The sequence below is a fragment of the Pelodiscus sinensis genome, chromosome 10 (genome assembly GCF_052426305.1).
Source record: "Pelodiscus sinensis isolate ZL-2025 chromosome 10, ASM5242630v1, whole genome shotgun sequence".
Lineage (NCBI taxonomy): Eukaryota > Metazoa > Chordata > Testudines > Trionychidae > Pelodiscus > Pelodiscus sinensis.
In genome coordinates, this window is record NC_143061.1 from 37,342,851 (window position 1) to 37,357,927 (window position 15,077).

At 43.1% G+C, this 15,077-nt stretch overlaps 1 protein-coding gene across 1 annotated transcript in view; it reads right to left on the reverse strand.

Annotated features, from left to right (window-relative positions):
- Positions 1-15,077, reverse strand: part of COL4A3 (collagen type IV alpha 3 chain) — a 131,934-nt gene that overhangs the window by 60,574 nt on the left and 56,283 nt on the right. The window contains exons 14-23 of the mRNA XM_075937590.2: positions 13,175-13,237; positions 12,931-12,987; positions 11,090-11,134; positions 10,433-10,486; positions 10,103-10,144; positions 7,854-7,941; positions 6,831-6,866; positions 3,884-4,048; positions 2,578-2,670; positions 1,234-1,329 (exon numbers count right to left, since the gene is read on the reverse strand). Of these exons, the coding sequence (XP_075793705.2) occupies positions 1,234-1,329; positions 2,578-2,670; positions 3,884-4,048; positions 6,831-6,866; positions 7,854-7,941; positions 10,103-10,144; positions 10,433-10,486; positions 11,090-11,134; positions 12,931-12,987; positions 13,175-13,237 (739 nt within the window). The remainder of the gene's footprint in view (positions 1-1,233; positions 1,330-2,577; positions 2,671-3,883; positions 4,049-6,830; positions 6,867-7,853; positions 7,942-10,102; positions 10,145-10,432; positions 10,487-11,089; positions 11,135-12,930; positions 12,988-13,174; positions 13,238-15,077) is intronic.

The following is a 15,077-nucleotide window of genomic DNA, read 5'->3' on the forward strand; positions in this document are numbered from 1 at the left end:
CTTCTCACCATTCATTTCATATATCTATATAGCTATACATATTTATTTATTTACAGCTGATTTCACTTCCCCTTTAAACCAGGTTTGTTTTTTAATCACAGCCTTCTTCCTCAATTGTGGCTTTTTTGGCATCTAGTAAGGTGTTCTGAAATCATTCTCAAACACCAGTTGCATTTTTCTTATTAAATTCTTTCTCCCAATTGATTTGGCTCACAATTGTTTTCAGTATTGTGAAACTGGTCCTATTAAAGCACCAAGTGTGTGTGTATGTTTGTCTGTTTGTGTGTGTAAATAAAATACTGCTCTCAATTTTAATCTACTTGAACATTATATGTGTGATTAAGTCATATTCACTTCTACATAAGCTACCATTAACTTTTAGTTCTGTGATTAGTTCCACTTTATCTGTTAGGACAAATTCTAATAATGAATTCTCCAGCTTTTGGCTGCAACACTTTAGTAAGAAATTATCATATATAAAGATTAATAATTCCAAGAATGTTTTACTACTAGCAACATAAAACTTCCAGGATATATCATGTTAATTGAAGTCCCCATGATCATAAAGGTCCCCCCCCAAAAAAAAAACAATTATAGATGGATGTATAAGGAGGCAGGTATCTTGTTCCCTGCTGTGATTTGGTGGTGGGTAGCAGACACCAATAATTCATCCTGTACTTTATCTGTTAGGACAGTGGTGCTCAAGCAGAGGTCCAGGGGCATTTGGAAAAGTTTCAAGCAGGTCCAGAGCCAGCATTGGGAGTTGCTGAAGCCCAGGGAAGATATCCAAAGCCCACTGTATGGGGCTGAATCCCAGGGCACTGAGCCCTGCGATCCAGGACTGCAACAAAGTAAGCAATATAGTTTTGCGGAGGCCCCCATGGCATGGAGCCCCAGCCCGCCAGCCCCCGATACCATGCCGTAGGCACTCCAGCCTGGCCAGCATGCCATGCCATGTGTGGGCACTCCAGCCTCACCCATTACACTATGCTGTGCACCTGCCCCCGTTTAAGTGATTAACCAATTAAACATTACGTTTAACTGGTTAACCAATTAAATGGGATTTTACATCCGTAATATAGTCCCTGGACCCCAAATTCCAGTTTCAGACAATTTTGAGTATTGATTAAAAGAAGTATTTCATTGTAATTGAGTGAATACTCTTGGATTTGTGCAGCTAAATATGGTGGCTGGCATTTCCTAATAACAATTTAGTAAAGCAGGGTATTTTACCAGTAGCTCCTTCTTGGCCTTCTGGCCCTGGAGCACCGGGAAGTCCAGGTCCTCCTGGCATAAAACTGCATTGATGACAAGGACTTGCTTCTTCACCTGGAACAAAATTATACCATCTGTCACTATTTGTTATAGTGGCAAATTACATCTATGTGTTCAGTGAATAGTTTATCCCAGGCACACTCATTATTTAGGGAGATAGTGGTTGGTTAGGCACAACTTAACATCTCCTAAGTCAAAGAGGTGTGCAAACATTAAGAATACAACTTCATTTAGTTACTGCTTGTCAATAATCAAGGATTTCCTGGCTTATCTCCTGGCACCAAAGCCTACAGCACTGTCAATTAAAAGACAGGATCACCCAATTTCAATTGCCTGGTTTTTGTTCACTACTTTAGCATTCTGCTGAGAAACACAGTCATTTTAGCCAAATCCTGTAAAAGCAAGATGGCGGCTTGCACTGGTCTTTAACTCCTACTCATGATAGTTCCACAACAGGCTGGCTGACCCTAGAAGTTGTCATCAACAGCACATTAGAAAACACAGAGCTGCAGTAGCCCATGTGATATGATCTATAGGGGGACAAATAGAGGCCCAGACATGGAGACCCTATTTCCAGCCTCCTCTCCCACATGGCACTGTAGGCAGAAAGAGGTGAGGTTCATGAGAGTGTGCGACTCTCTCTTCCTTCCTTCCCCATCTCCATTGTCCGGAGAAGAATTGCCCTTTGTCCCATTGGAGTAGTTATGTGGTTTCAGTGGCAGGATGGGGAGGGGAGCAGTAAGGAGCACTGGCCCTCTTGCTGTTTTTGTAAGGAAAATATGGATAACTTCTGCAAATACAAAATCAATTATTAGCTAATTGATTTCTGATTGATAATTCCCAAAGAGTAGCCAGAATCAGCATAATAACTTTTAATCTATCTTCATATCTTGATTCTTAGTTGAAAAGCAGTTATTAGTTCACATTTATCACAGCATGGCCGAATCCTGATCTCACATGTGTCTATGTATTATAGAAACCTTCATGCACACAGTGGAGTTACACTCACATGAAAATGAGGTAAGTGACAGCAGAACTGGATCCAGTTATTTAGTCTGACAAACAGTAGAACAATCACATTTAGCTCTGTATTGAATCTTGACAAACTCATTTTTTAGCTCAGTTATTGTTTGCTGTAAGTTACAGCACCTTTTTTGAACATGGAACAATTTGCTGTTTGATAGAAAGATTGAATGAAGTTTCTGGCATCATGTTGCTCCCACATGAATCAATAGTAAATTAATTCTAGGAACATATTTACAAACACTCTCACACACATGACCCCTCAACATGATTGCTGACCTTTTATTCCACTATCTCCTGGAAGTCCTGGAGGTCCCACACATCCGGGGTTTCCTGGAACTCCTGGTGGGTGTGTTTCAAATGTTACTTTACCTGATGATAGGATGAGTATGACAACATTAACTTTTCAGACTGTTCACAGAGGTTTAGTTTTTGCAAAGAGAAAGAGAGATAGATACCACCATGATGGATTATAGAGGATATTTGGGCTAAAATGGAGAACAATCTTAGATTAAACACATCTAAAAATGTGGAGAAATACTTACAAGGCCTTGTACTTGGAAGTACCAGAGAAAAATTTATTAAAGCAGGGATAAATCTCATTTGGATTGCTGGATATGTTTGTGCTACTTGAGTGATAACCTTTAAAAAACAGAGTTCTGTGATTCCAGATGAAGGGGAACAAAAGAGGAAACCCTGAACCTCAAATTTGTGTTGCTCATGTCTCTTTATCCTTGCTGCTTTTGGCATACTCAGCTACCTCAAAACAACAGAAGAACCTTTAGAAATAGCACTACATATTACCAACAATAACACCTGGGCTAATACAAATTGCAAACCCTACTTTTTGTAATACAAAGTACAGTACTCTTCATTTGGCTTTATCATTAATTGCTACTTTGAATAAAAATGGTTCCATGTGGCATACCTATTTGAATTCCACTGAGTTTGCATCTTCCTCAATTTTTATAGCCTCCATTTACTCAGCTGGTCACCCCATTTTGTACGTATCTTTTAACAGCATTGTATATTTTCACACACAATTACTGCTTCAAGGCCCCCTGAAGTCAGTGAGAGCTTTGCCACTGATTTCAATGGGGTTTGAATTGGCTCCTGTTTAATTTACTGCTCAAAACTACAGTAAATCTAGGAAATGTCAACCTTGCAAACAGGCCTTCTTTTAACATCACCAGGGTGTCCTTCATACCTATTCCTTCTTCCTCACCGTGCAGTAGATATATACAGTCACTCTTGCACAAAACTTCCAACTCCCTGTAATGCTGAGAAGTCCCCCCCCTTTTTAACAGAATCTCAGAAGAATGATGGAACACAGCACCTTTTTACACTCACTGTTTCTGTTAATAGTGCACATAAGCATTTGCTCTTTGGAAATCCCATTCAATCAGACTATTCAGAAGTAGCGTCTTGAGAATACGCTGAAGTGTTAAAGACACTCGGTTAGATTCTGATCTCAGTGATACCAACCAATTCTGGGAATATTGAAATTATTCTGGATTTGTACCAGTGTAATTGAGACCATAATCTGGCCCATTATATAAACAATTGTGCAAAATCTATGCTGTACCTGGTTGTCCAGGATGACCTGGTAATCCTATAGAGCCAGGACTGCCTGGAAGCCCAGGAAGTCCTGAAGATCCCACAGTATTCATTCCAGGTTGTCCTCTCTCTCCCTTAATTCCTTTCCGTCCTGGATATCCCTCTGGACCATTTACACCAAATCTTGATAAACCTAACACAAGATAAAAATGGGATTTAATTTCAATTATCTTAAATGACCTTACAGAGCTAATAAGAGTTTTTAAAAAGTGTGCTCAGTAACACAGGAAGGATTAGCATGTTTGAACTTTTGTTCCTATCATTCAAATTGGCTGTTTAGGATATGTGTGCACTGCTGACTTTGCATGGGTTCAGAAGTGTAGATATGCCCAAACCTCCCTCTCCATTATTCATTCTCAAACATCTGAAATATTTATCTCAGGTGGGTAGATCTCAAGCTAGTTAGCTCATCTGAGGGTGTGAGTTTGTGCTTTGCAGACTTGATGTGATGAAGGTGCAGTAACCAGGTCTCAAAATCTCACTAGTTCTCCACTCCCATGCCACAATTCCCTGTACTCATATCTTTCTGCCCTTCCAGATATAAATGTTCTTACTTCATCAGTATGCACTGGAAGTAAGTAAAATGTCACAATCTCCAAAGCTTACTACAGCAGAAAACGTCACCCACTTGTCTCAACTGGTGGGAAAACTGACTCATATTTAGCATGTGATCCACTATGACCCCTAGATCCTTTTCAACAATTCCCCCTCCTAGGCAGTGATTTCTTCTTTTGTATGTATGTGACCAAGCAAAGGCCCATACAGCTGGCACTAGGGATTCCAAGCTGCAAGTGTAGTTTGCCCCTTAAGAATCTGCAGCCTGCTTGTATCATCACATAGGCTGAGAATCCACTATTAACATTGGATCTATTTATATTAATCTTAATTTGCATTTTTGTTTATTTGCTAGGTAATCTGCCTTGATCTGTTTGCTAACCCCTTAAAATCTATCTTTTGTATTAATAAACTCATTTTTGCTTTGTCTAAACCAGTGTGTAAATCATAACTTGAGACAAAAGGCTGTTGCATATTCCTTTTCACACTGAGGGGCAAATTTTATGATCTTACACATTACAGTTCCCTGTACAGTGCAAGACAGTATAATTTTGGGTTTAATTTTGGGCTTGAGGAACCGGGAGGTGCCCTAGCTCAAGCCTTCAAATGCAGAACCTGCCTGCATGTAACTGAAGATGGGTGTGTTCTTATATGTAGAGAGAGCTTTGCAACTTGTCACAGAAGTACAGTGTAAAAGGCAGCTCAGGCTGGTGGGTGTGAGAGGCTCAGTGGTACTCCAGTTCCAGGTGGAACCCTGAGGGGAACCCATCCCAGAGTGCGCCAGTGCAGTTTGAGTTCCCCATCCTCTGAAAACGAGCTATTATGTTCAGAAACATTTCTTAAGTTCACCACTCCTATGTAAACCACACCATTCATTGCTTCACAAAGCCCCACTCTCATAATCCCAACAGTTGACTTGCCAACACCAAATATAGCTTGCTATGTATCTCTCTAGCTGTTAGTACAGATTGGACCTCCGTGGTCCAGCATCATCGCGACCTGACAGATCCTGAAAGAGAGAATTTGCTGGACCAGGGGAGGTCTCCTGCCACAGTCCCCCAAGCTCATCACCCACGGCTAGCAGGCTACCCCAGCAGGCAACCCTGCCTCGCCCTCCCACCACAACCTGGCTGGGCTTCTTGCCCAACTACAGCTGGCACCGTGGGCAGCACAAGCTCCAGCTCTAGTCCTGCACAGGTGGGAGCAGCCACGGGGGTGGGGCTCCAGTCCCGGCCCTGCATAGCCGGGGAAAGCCTCAGGGCTATGGCCGCAGCCCCGTGCAGCCCCAGCCATGGCCCCATGCAGCATGGGGAAGCTGCAGGGCTCTGACCCCGCGCTCCTGGGGATTGCCACAGGGACTCTATGGGGCTCCAGACTCAGCTCCATGCTCCAGGGAGCTGCTGGAGGCTGCTGTGGGGCTCTGGCCCCAGTCCTGCACTGCCCCCAACCAGGCTGATGACCCTGATGCCCTGCCCAGCTGGCCCTCCTGCCCTTAGTCTCCCGGGTTCTCTGGTCAAGGAGCATCTCTGGTCCTACCAGACCACGGATGTTGCTGGATTAGAGAGTGCTGGATTTTGGAGGTACAACCTGTACTGCTAATGCTTTCCTCATCAAGTGGTCAGGCACTGGAGGGATTGGTGCTAGTTCCTCATGTGGCCCCATGAAGATCTGTTCCCTCATGTGGAAAACTGGAGCCACTACTGTTTTTCCCAAGTCTGCAAGATGATGTGATCTAATCACATTATGCTACTTCTCCTGCACCAGAAGTGTCGGTAAGCCAAGGGGATTTCATGGCAATAGCAGCACTGTTCATCTCTGCCCAGTGTGCCATGAATTAATTATTGTAATCTCCCAAGTCCTGCTGTTTGGACATTCAGAAAATGCTCCCAAAATGCAATTCAGTATCTCACTGGGCATCAACTCCACTGCCTAAACATTTCACCCACAGTAGGAGCAGCTTCTCCAAAAGATCCATGACTTGACACAAGTTCAAGGCAAGGAATATGGTTCTAACAAAGCATCACAGATCAATTCCTAGAACAGCTCCATCTGATGCAAAGAACACTGGGATGTGACCCCTGAAATGATTGTACTAAACTTGTGTACCTAGAGCAGCAGCACCGTGGATGTAATTTTCTATATATGACCAGCACAGAAAAAGTACACTCTCAGGGTGGGTTTGCTTGGATTGTACCCGCATACACATGAGTACTCAGGTATGTACACTAGTGTAGATATACCACTACAGACATCCATTCTCACACATAAGAAATAATCACTTCCTTCACAACAGTAAGTAAAATAAGCCAAATGAATATTATACGATGCTTTTTAGTGTGCTATTGGTTCATGACAGATACCTGGTCTTCCTGTCACTCCTGGGGAACCTCTTGGCCCTACAAAAGCAATACATTAAAATCTGAGTTAAACTCCCTGTATATATTGGATTTTCACTATTCAAAACTTGTGCTAGTGTTTTTTACGACATGCTGGATTGTATAATAAGGATGAACAGCAATTTTGATTTAAAAACCAAAATGCACAAAAAGCTGCCACTGGCATCCAATGAGAGCTTTGTGTGCACAACGGTGGTGGGATTAGACCATTACAACTGGCCAAGTGTTGAGAACCGCTGCAAGGTATTGGGTGTCCTCAATTCTCACTGCTTTCAGAAACAGGAGTAACTTCATATAGGTGAATATCCCACTGAACTCAGTAAGACCACCTGTGTGTACAAACATATACAGGATCAGGGCTCTAAAGAATAGTCAGGCTTGGCTACTAGGCAAACAAATTGTGTCTATTGTGTCAGAGTTTATTACACAAATTCTTCATTATATTGTGATGTGTCCTGCATGAAAACTAATGAGGGTTCGTTTTTTATTTTTGCCATTAACTTTTCATTTTATAGCATTACTAAATTTTAAAAAGGTTAAAACCCAGGCTGATGCCTATACCATTTCTGAATGAAAAGTATTGTGAAACAAATGTCCTTTTCCCAAAGACTGATCATGACCTTTATCTTTCAATTCCTTGCCTGGTGTGCAGCAAAGATGTCACTGATGATATGTTCCACTGAGTGTAAGAGCAGGGGCACACAACTGAGGGCAAACACAACACAAGTAAGTGTCTGGATCCTTGTGTCCCATATTCTGAATAGGAAATATGGCCTTCACTGTGATGCACAGAATACAGCTAGGCATTTAGCTATGAGCCTCTTTGATCTCACTTCTTCTGTCATTGCAGTAATTTGGTGGCTGTGCAGCGGCACTCTGCAGGCTCAGGTTCTTTGTGACAGCTCCCGCCCTCCCTGTGCTGTGCACAATAAAGTCCTTGGCTCAGATTTTTTTCTATTAAGTTTATAGTTTCCAGAGCTCTCTCACCAGGTAAGCCAGGTTGGCCTTTAAGTCCTGGGGGTCCTGGATATCCTTCATCTCCTTTTTCACCAGCCACCTCATCGTAATATTTTGTCTTAAAAGAGACAGCAAGAGAGAGCAAGTGAGAGAATAGTACCAATGAAGAGAAAGGCAGTTATCCGTGATGAGTCCTTGTCATGAGTAATTTGCTTTCACATACACCTGATTTCTTCCATTAGCTCTCAAATCCAAGGTCATATAGTCAGGGGGAGGAGTCCTGTATTTGTCAGGGTCCTTCAGTTTACTTGCACAACACAGGACCTGGAGATGCTGTGTGATGCTAAAGAGCAGCTAAACTCACAGGGCATATCTTCACAGGGAGTTATTTTGAAATAAAGGGAGTTATTTATAACTCCCTTTATTTCAAAATAACAAGGCAAGCATCCATACTATCAAGCCTGTTATTTTGAAATAATAATTCCTGCTAGTGAAAGGGAATAAACTTATTTTGAAATAGCTATATCAGGAGCTATTATTTCAAAATAACCCGGTAGTGCAGACATAGCCATACTGATTATTCCTAAACGAGCTATTCTGTTGTGAGAAATATTGGGCTAGATGCTGTTGTGGTTGGAAAACTGGAAGACCATTGTATTTTGAGGAGTTAGTGAATCTTCCCAGTTCACATGTTTGCAAACTAGACAACAGGCTTTGGCCTGCTATTAGAATGGAAAATTCCCAGCGTCTAACTGAGGTAGGCTGTGCCTTGTGTGTGTGTGTGGGGGGAGAGCTCATTGCATAATTGGTAACCAGAGCCTATCTGTGGGAAACTCCTCACAGGCAGGTGTTTTTTGGTTTCTGCTTTAGCACAGAGTTAGCTGCTGCTTCTAGGATTTTGTGTACAGGCTATATATTGCTCAATGTTGCCAACACCCTTTGGACTTCCCAAGGGATCTGGAACTATACAGAGATGCCTCTTGGACATGGCCCAGGAGTCCATCCTTTGCTGAGCCGGAGTCCCTAGCAAGCCAAAGGGATGTTGTAAGCCTTCCCCTGCCTTTTCTTTCGAGATAATCTAATAAACCTTGCATTTATCCACATTCAGTGATTTGTGTCTTCTTGGTTACCCTCCGAACCTTAGAGCAGAGTCCAGCCTCTGCTGTAAAATAGATGCTCATTCTTTTGACCTTATGACATCATGAGTCTTTGTGTTTATTCATTACTAATTCCAGAATAATTGTTCACAAGCCATCCTATTTGAAATTGGGATTTATATATGTGAAATGAGCTATGGTCATACACATACAGACAATCCTGGGACTTTCAGCACTGTTTGCACTGAAAGAGAACTCTTTCACTTGTAAGTATAGTCACTGGGGCAAACTATAAGTTGGAGACATTCACAAACATTGAGCCAGTGTATGGCAGGCACATAAAGGATGGATGGTCTCATTGGTGATAATTCTACAGTGCTGCCAAGTTTGCATGAAACAGGTGCACGACAAAACAAGAGCTCAGAGACAACAATAAGTCATTGCTACTTTTTGGATTATTTTCCAGGTAAATAACCCAAACTGGATATCAGCCATTGTATGCATTTCATTTATTTTACAATGGCCAGATAATAGCCATCACCAATGCCTAACCACAAGCAGTACAGTGAGGCACAGATAAATCATGCAATGTAACATGAATATTAGCCCTGATATTAACAAAATGTCAGAGTCTGAGCTCGATGCTCACATTTTCATTTATTAATTTATGTATTTTGTACAAAGCTCTTGCTAAGACAGAGAATACAAATAGGTTTATGATTTTAAAATGGACTGCATGTAAGCAACTAGGGTTAAAGGCTGCCATCAGACACGTGTATGGGCTTCTAGGAAAGTCAGAAACTGCATGCCTGCATCAATAAGTTTATTTTGCTTTTAGTTTATGACGACTTTTGGTATTTAAAAACTAGCAGCAATTGTTCTAGACATGATTATGATATCACTTCAGAAATTTTACTGTTGTGAACTTTCATGACTCTTTCACAACAATTATCTCTCCAGTTGAAATGACTGAGGTGCGTGCTTCTCAGAGTCTAATCCTGCAATGAACTCTGCACAGAGTAAAAAAGCCCCACTGACTCCAAATTTTGACACAGAAGTGCTCTAGTCATGGCACCATGGGGATTTCAGTATGACAGCCTTCAGTCAAAACTGAATTACTTTTCTCTGAAAATTTTAAAAGAATGACACTACTATGTTAATTCAAGCACAATTTGCACTTACAGGACCAGGAAATCCTGGCGGGCCAATGTCTCCTTTCCTCCCCTGCATGAAAAAAACAGAAATGGGTCACCAGTTAGATACATTAAAAATAACATACTCAGAAGCCTTCTTTGCATTTTGATTACCAATTCTATGTTAATCAGACAGACCTCTTAGCTGACCTTCATATTATATAGAGCTGAGTTAACTGCTGATTCTGGTGTTTATTCAATGATTTCTTTTGTTGTCATTTTCTGCCACATCACTGAATGAACACTATATGTCTAGTGATGTATGAGCCAAAATGCAATAAAGAAAAACACCCAACCCCAAATTATATTACGTAATTACCTTAGCACCTACTATGCCAGGCAATCCTTGGTAACCACATTGCCCCTTCTCTCCCTGTAGAGGAGAGGATAGAATTATTAAGGGTTAGTCTTCTACCTGTTTCATACATAAGAGCCAACATTAAAAGCCTAGGTCATTCCTACCAATGGTAAAAAGAGCGTGGGGGCTCTGGCAGCCACCCCAAATTGTCCTGTGGATGGGACGACTCTGTTCCCACAATTCCCATGGGTTTTGAAGCTGATAAGATAGCACATTATCAACTGTATTTTCTTTGCTGACTCATTTCAACAGAGCTAGATGAGAGCCAATGTGAATCTTCCCAGCCCAGCCACTGGGCTCCTCTCCACAGACTGACCAGGCTGCTCCACCTCAAACATAAAATTGGTCTTTGTAGACTCTGAAAGGGAAAGTGTGTTTCAAAAGCAGCCAGGCTGTCTGTCTGCATGGAAGCAAGGAAGCCTGCATGTAATGCATTCCCTCAGACTCTGGATCTATGGCCCAAAGCTTGGTGTGTAGGAGGACAGTTTTAAAATGTATCCAATGTACATTTCACATACAAATCAAAGTAGAGAAGAGCTGTAACATAAAGATACAATCCTGTCGGGCTTACACAACTCTTATTAATATAGCAAAACAACTAAAAGGTGTCTTAATTACCAGAAAACCAGGTGGACCAGGGATACCATCTTTTCCAGGTTTACCCTACAAAAAATGTGCACAAAAAGTAACAGGTGATGCTGCATTCTGGAGAACAAATGGCCAAATTCTGCACTTATATTTGTGCCTAACACTCAGGGACATTGATTTGAATGATTTAAAATTACTAAATTATTAATCAATAATTAATACTTATTAAATTATTATTAAATGCTATTACTGCTAGTCACCTAGGGAAAAGAAGGAGAGCAAGGAGTCAAGGATGACACTGAAATTGCAAGTCTGAGGGGAAAGCATGTACCCTCTGGTGAGTTTGTATAATAGAGCCCCTTTAGGGTATGTCTACACTACAGAGAAGATCAAAGCTGCTGCTGTCAATCTTCCAGAGTTCAAACTAGCAGGTCTAGTTAAGACAGCTAATTCAAACTGAGAGGGGCATTCCGAATGATGCTGGTAATCCTGCTTCCATGAGGAGTAAGGGAAGTCAAAGGGAGACTCCCTTCGACTTCCTGCAGATTGGATAGAGCCAAAAGCTGAGTTAAGCTACTTTGACTTCAGCTACGCAATTAACGTAGCCGAGTTGCATATCTTAACTCGACCTTGTCCTCTAGTGTAGACATAGCCAGAGTGACAATTCAGAGGAAGTGTGTTGTTACAGCTCCCTACTACAGAGCCTTGGCTTTTAAGCTTCAAGCTTAAGCCACCTCATGTTTTTAGCTCCAGAAACCCTAAATTCAAGCCTCACTGTGTTTGGCCAAGAGGGTGACAATCACAAATGCATATGTGAAGAAGAGACAGTGAAAAGAAGAAGCAGTGGAGGCTGAGGAGAAATCATGAGACACTCTAACATATTGGGCAACTTGTATATTTCCTCTTTTTGTACTCAGAAGTCAAACAGAAAAAAAGATTTTTCATAATTTACCTTTTATAAAATAATATTGCAAATTACTGCATCTTTCAGAGGATCTCAGAGAACCCCATAATTATCATGAATTCAATCTAAGCACATTACAGATTCAGTCTTGCAACCCTTACTCATATACACAAAGCCACTGAAGCCCATGAGACTCTGATGCAAGAAAGAGCTGCAGAACACTACCAAAAGTAAATAGCACAAAATTAGTATGGTCAAAGGCTGGTAACTGATTCTTAGAATTCATTTCCTGTTTTTTTCCAAATCTATCTACTTCTTACAAAAGTTATAAAAAACTAGCATTCACACCTGATTATTAAATTCGTCAAAATGCGCAGAGAAAAAATTAACTCAATGTACATTCATCTCCATCAGGCTTATGATTTACATGTAATATGTCAAATACTGGAGTCGGTCCTTTGAAACTGAACGAAGAACTGATATGTAAGAAAAGTATCTAAAGATATCTTCTTTCTCAACAAGCCTGTTGGAGTGGACCAGTATTTAGATTCATTTTTTCAGCCTTAATTGACAAAAATATGTCTGATTAAAAATATCTTTACTCCTGCTAGCACTGCATAGCCACTGCATCTATTGAAGAGCAAGGAGGATTCCTTTCTGGGTCATGCATCATAACAGAACTGCTGACCAAATTTCACTCATAGAACCTTCACCCTACGATATGCAGGAGTGTACCCTCAACTGAATTTAAATTCAGTTCCAGTTCAGGAAGCATGCACCAGAAAGAACATTCATTTGACTTTCAGATTCCAGGTTGAGTTAATTGTACAAAAATCTCTTTTCACCTACAAGCCTAGTGAATTTTCTCTGAAAGTCATAGAAAGACAAAGTAGGAACTCCACAATAACACAGAAAATGCTTTTCAGAGAAGAATGGCAATTTACAGGGTTACATTTTTTGCACGTACCTGTGGACCAGTCTCTCCTGGGTCGCCTTTTTCACTTTGAGAATCTCCAGGCAAACCCTGTAACAAACCCACATATTATTGGATTTGCATTTTTGCATGTTAACCCATTAGGTATTATTTTATTACCTTTTACAATGAAGTCTGATTATAGCTGCTGTTAACAAATCTTCACTGATCATTTTCCATGACAGCGTGAAGCTGTATGACGATCCTGGATTTTGAGAGAGTGTCTCTGATCACTTACCAATGACCCAAATGGTCCTGCGGGACCCCTTGATCCTCTCTCTCCTTTCTCTCCTTTCAAGTCCTGTAACAACAAAATAAAACATTTATATAGTCTTTCAGATTTTTCAGTGTCTCCAAAAACTCTAGGCTATTTATACAAGTTTTCATAATTAAATAAATTAAGAGCTTGACCACTGGGTAAGGCAGAGATAATAACAGAAAAAGCAGGCAGGCAGGTAGAAAAGTTGGTAATTTTTTAATCACTATCAATGACTGATGTAATGTGCTATTTGCAAATCAAGAAACCAAACATTTTCTCAATCGTTTGCCTTTTTCAGGTTTGTTCTTAACATGAGTGTAATTTTTTCTGGAAATTTTGAACAAAAATATTCTAATTGTTTTCACTTGGAAACAAAAATATTTTGAGAGCCTTTTTGGAACAGTTCTAGTAACTCAATCTTAGATCTTGAAAGATATCATAGGGTATGTCTACACTACAAAGTTAGTTTGAACTAATGGACGTTAGTTCGAACTAACTTTCATAGGCGCTACACTAGCGCTCCGTTAGTTCGAACTTAATTCGAACTAACGGAGCGCTTAGTTCGAACTAGGAAAACCTCATTTTACGAGGATTAAGCCTAGTTTGAACTAGCTAGTTCGAATTAAGGGCTGTGTAGACCCTTAATTCGAACTAGTGGGAGGCTAGCCCTTCCCAGCTTGCCCTGGTGGCCACTCTGGCCAACACCAGGCAAACTTGTCTGCCCCCCTCCCGGCTCCGGAGCCCTTAAAGGGCCACGGGCTGGCTACACAGTTTGTGCCAGTTGCAAGGCTGCCAGCACCCGTGCCAGCACACCCTGTACCTGACACCCATGAGCCAGCCACCCGAGGACACCCAACCCTCCCCCTCTTCCTGGGACCAGCCTGGCGGCTCCCAGGACCCTACCCGGGGCCGCAAGAGGCGGGCGCCCGCGTGGTCTAGTGCGGAGATCGTGGACCTCATCGAGGTTTGGGGGGAAGCCTCCAATGTCCACGATCTCCGCACTAGCCACAGGAACGCGGCAGTCTATGGCCGCATGGCTGCCAGCCTGGCCGCCAGGGGCCACCAGCGTAGCCGGGAGCAGGTGCGCTGCAAAATCAAAGACCTGCGGCAGTCCTACTCCCGGGCCTGCCTGCCAGGGGCCGAACCGGAGGCCTGCCTCCACTTCCAGGCTCTGGACCGCCTCCTGGGGGCATATGCTGTCCCTGCCCCCGGGATGTGATAGACCCCGGGGCAGAGGGACCGCTCCAGGAGACGGAGGATGAGGAGGAGGAGGAGGAGGGCTCCAAGAGCCAGGAGCCTGCCGGCAGCCTGCCCAGGACCCGGGACCCCTGAGGCACCCCACAGAGCCGCACGCCTGTGTCGTCCAAGGCCGGGGAGGCGTCCACCTGTGAGTACCATCGTGCGCCTGGCCCTTGCCCACCATGGAGCAGCAGCTGGGGATCCTGCAGGGGCCCTGGCCTTGCAGAGGGGAGCTGGGTTTCACACACCTGGGCCCCTGGGGTAATTGACCGCTGTTCTTGTTGCAACCCAGCCGCAGCACCTGGGCCTGCAGGGCGCACCACCCCGCCTGCAGCAGCCGCCCGCGCCCGGGCCAGCAGGAGAGCCAGGAACCAAGAGGAGTACCAGAGGCGGCACCTCCAGTTCCTGGAGCAACAGCTCCGTCTCCAGGACTACTGGGTCCAGGAGGACCTGAGGCTGCGCCGGAGGAGTTTGGAGGCCCTGGAGGAGCAGGGCCGTGCCCTGCGAGGCCACCTCCAGAGCCTGCTCGACCGCTTCCCAATTCCTCCTGCTCCTGCTCCCCCTGCTTCCCCTTCCCCCTCCTCCCCCTCCTGCTCCCCCCCCCTGCTCCCCCTCCTACTCCCGCTCCTGCTTCCTCCACACC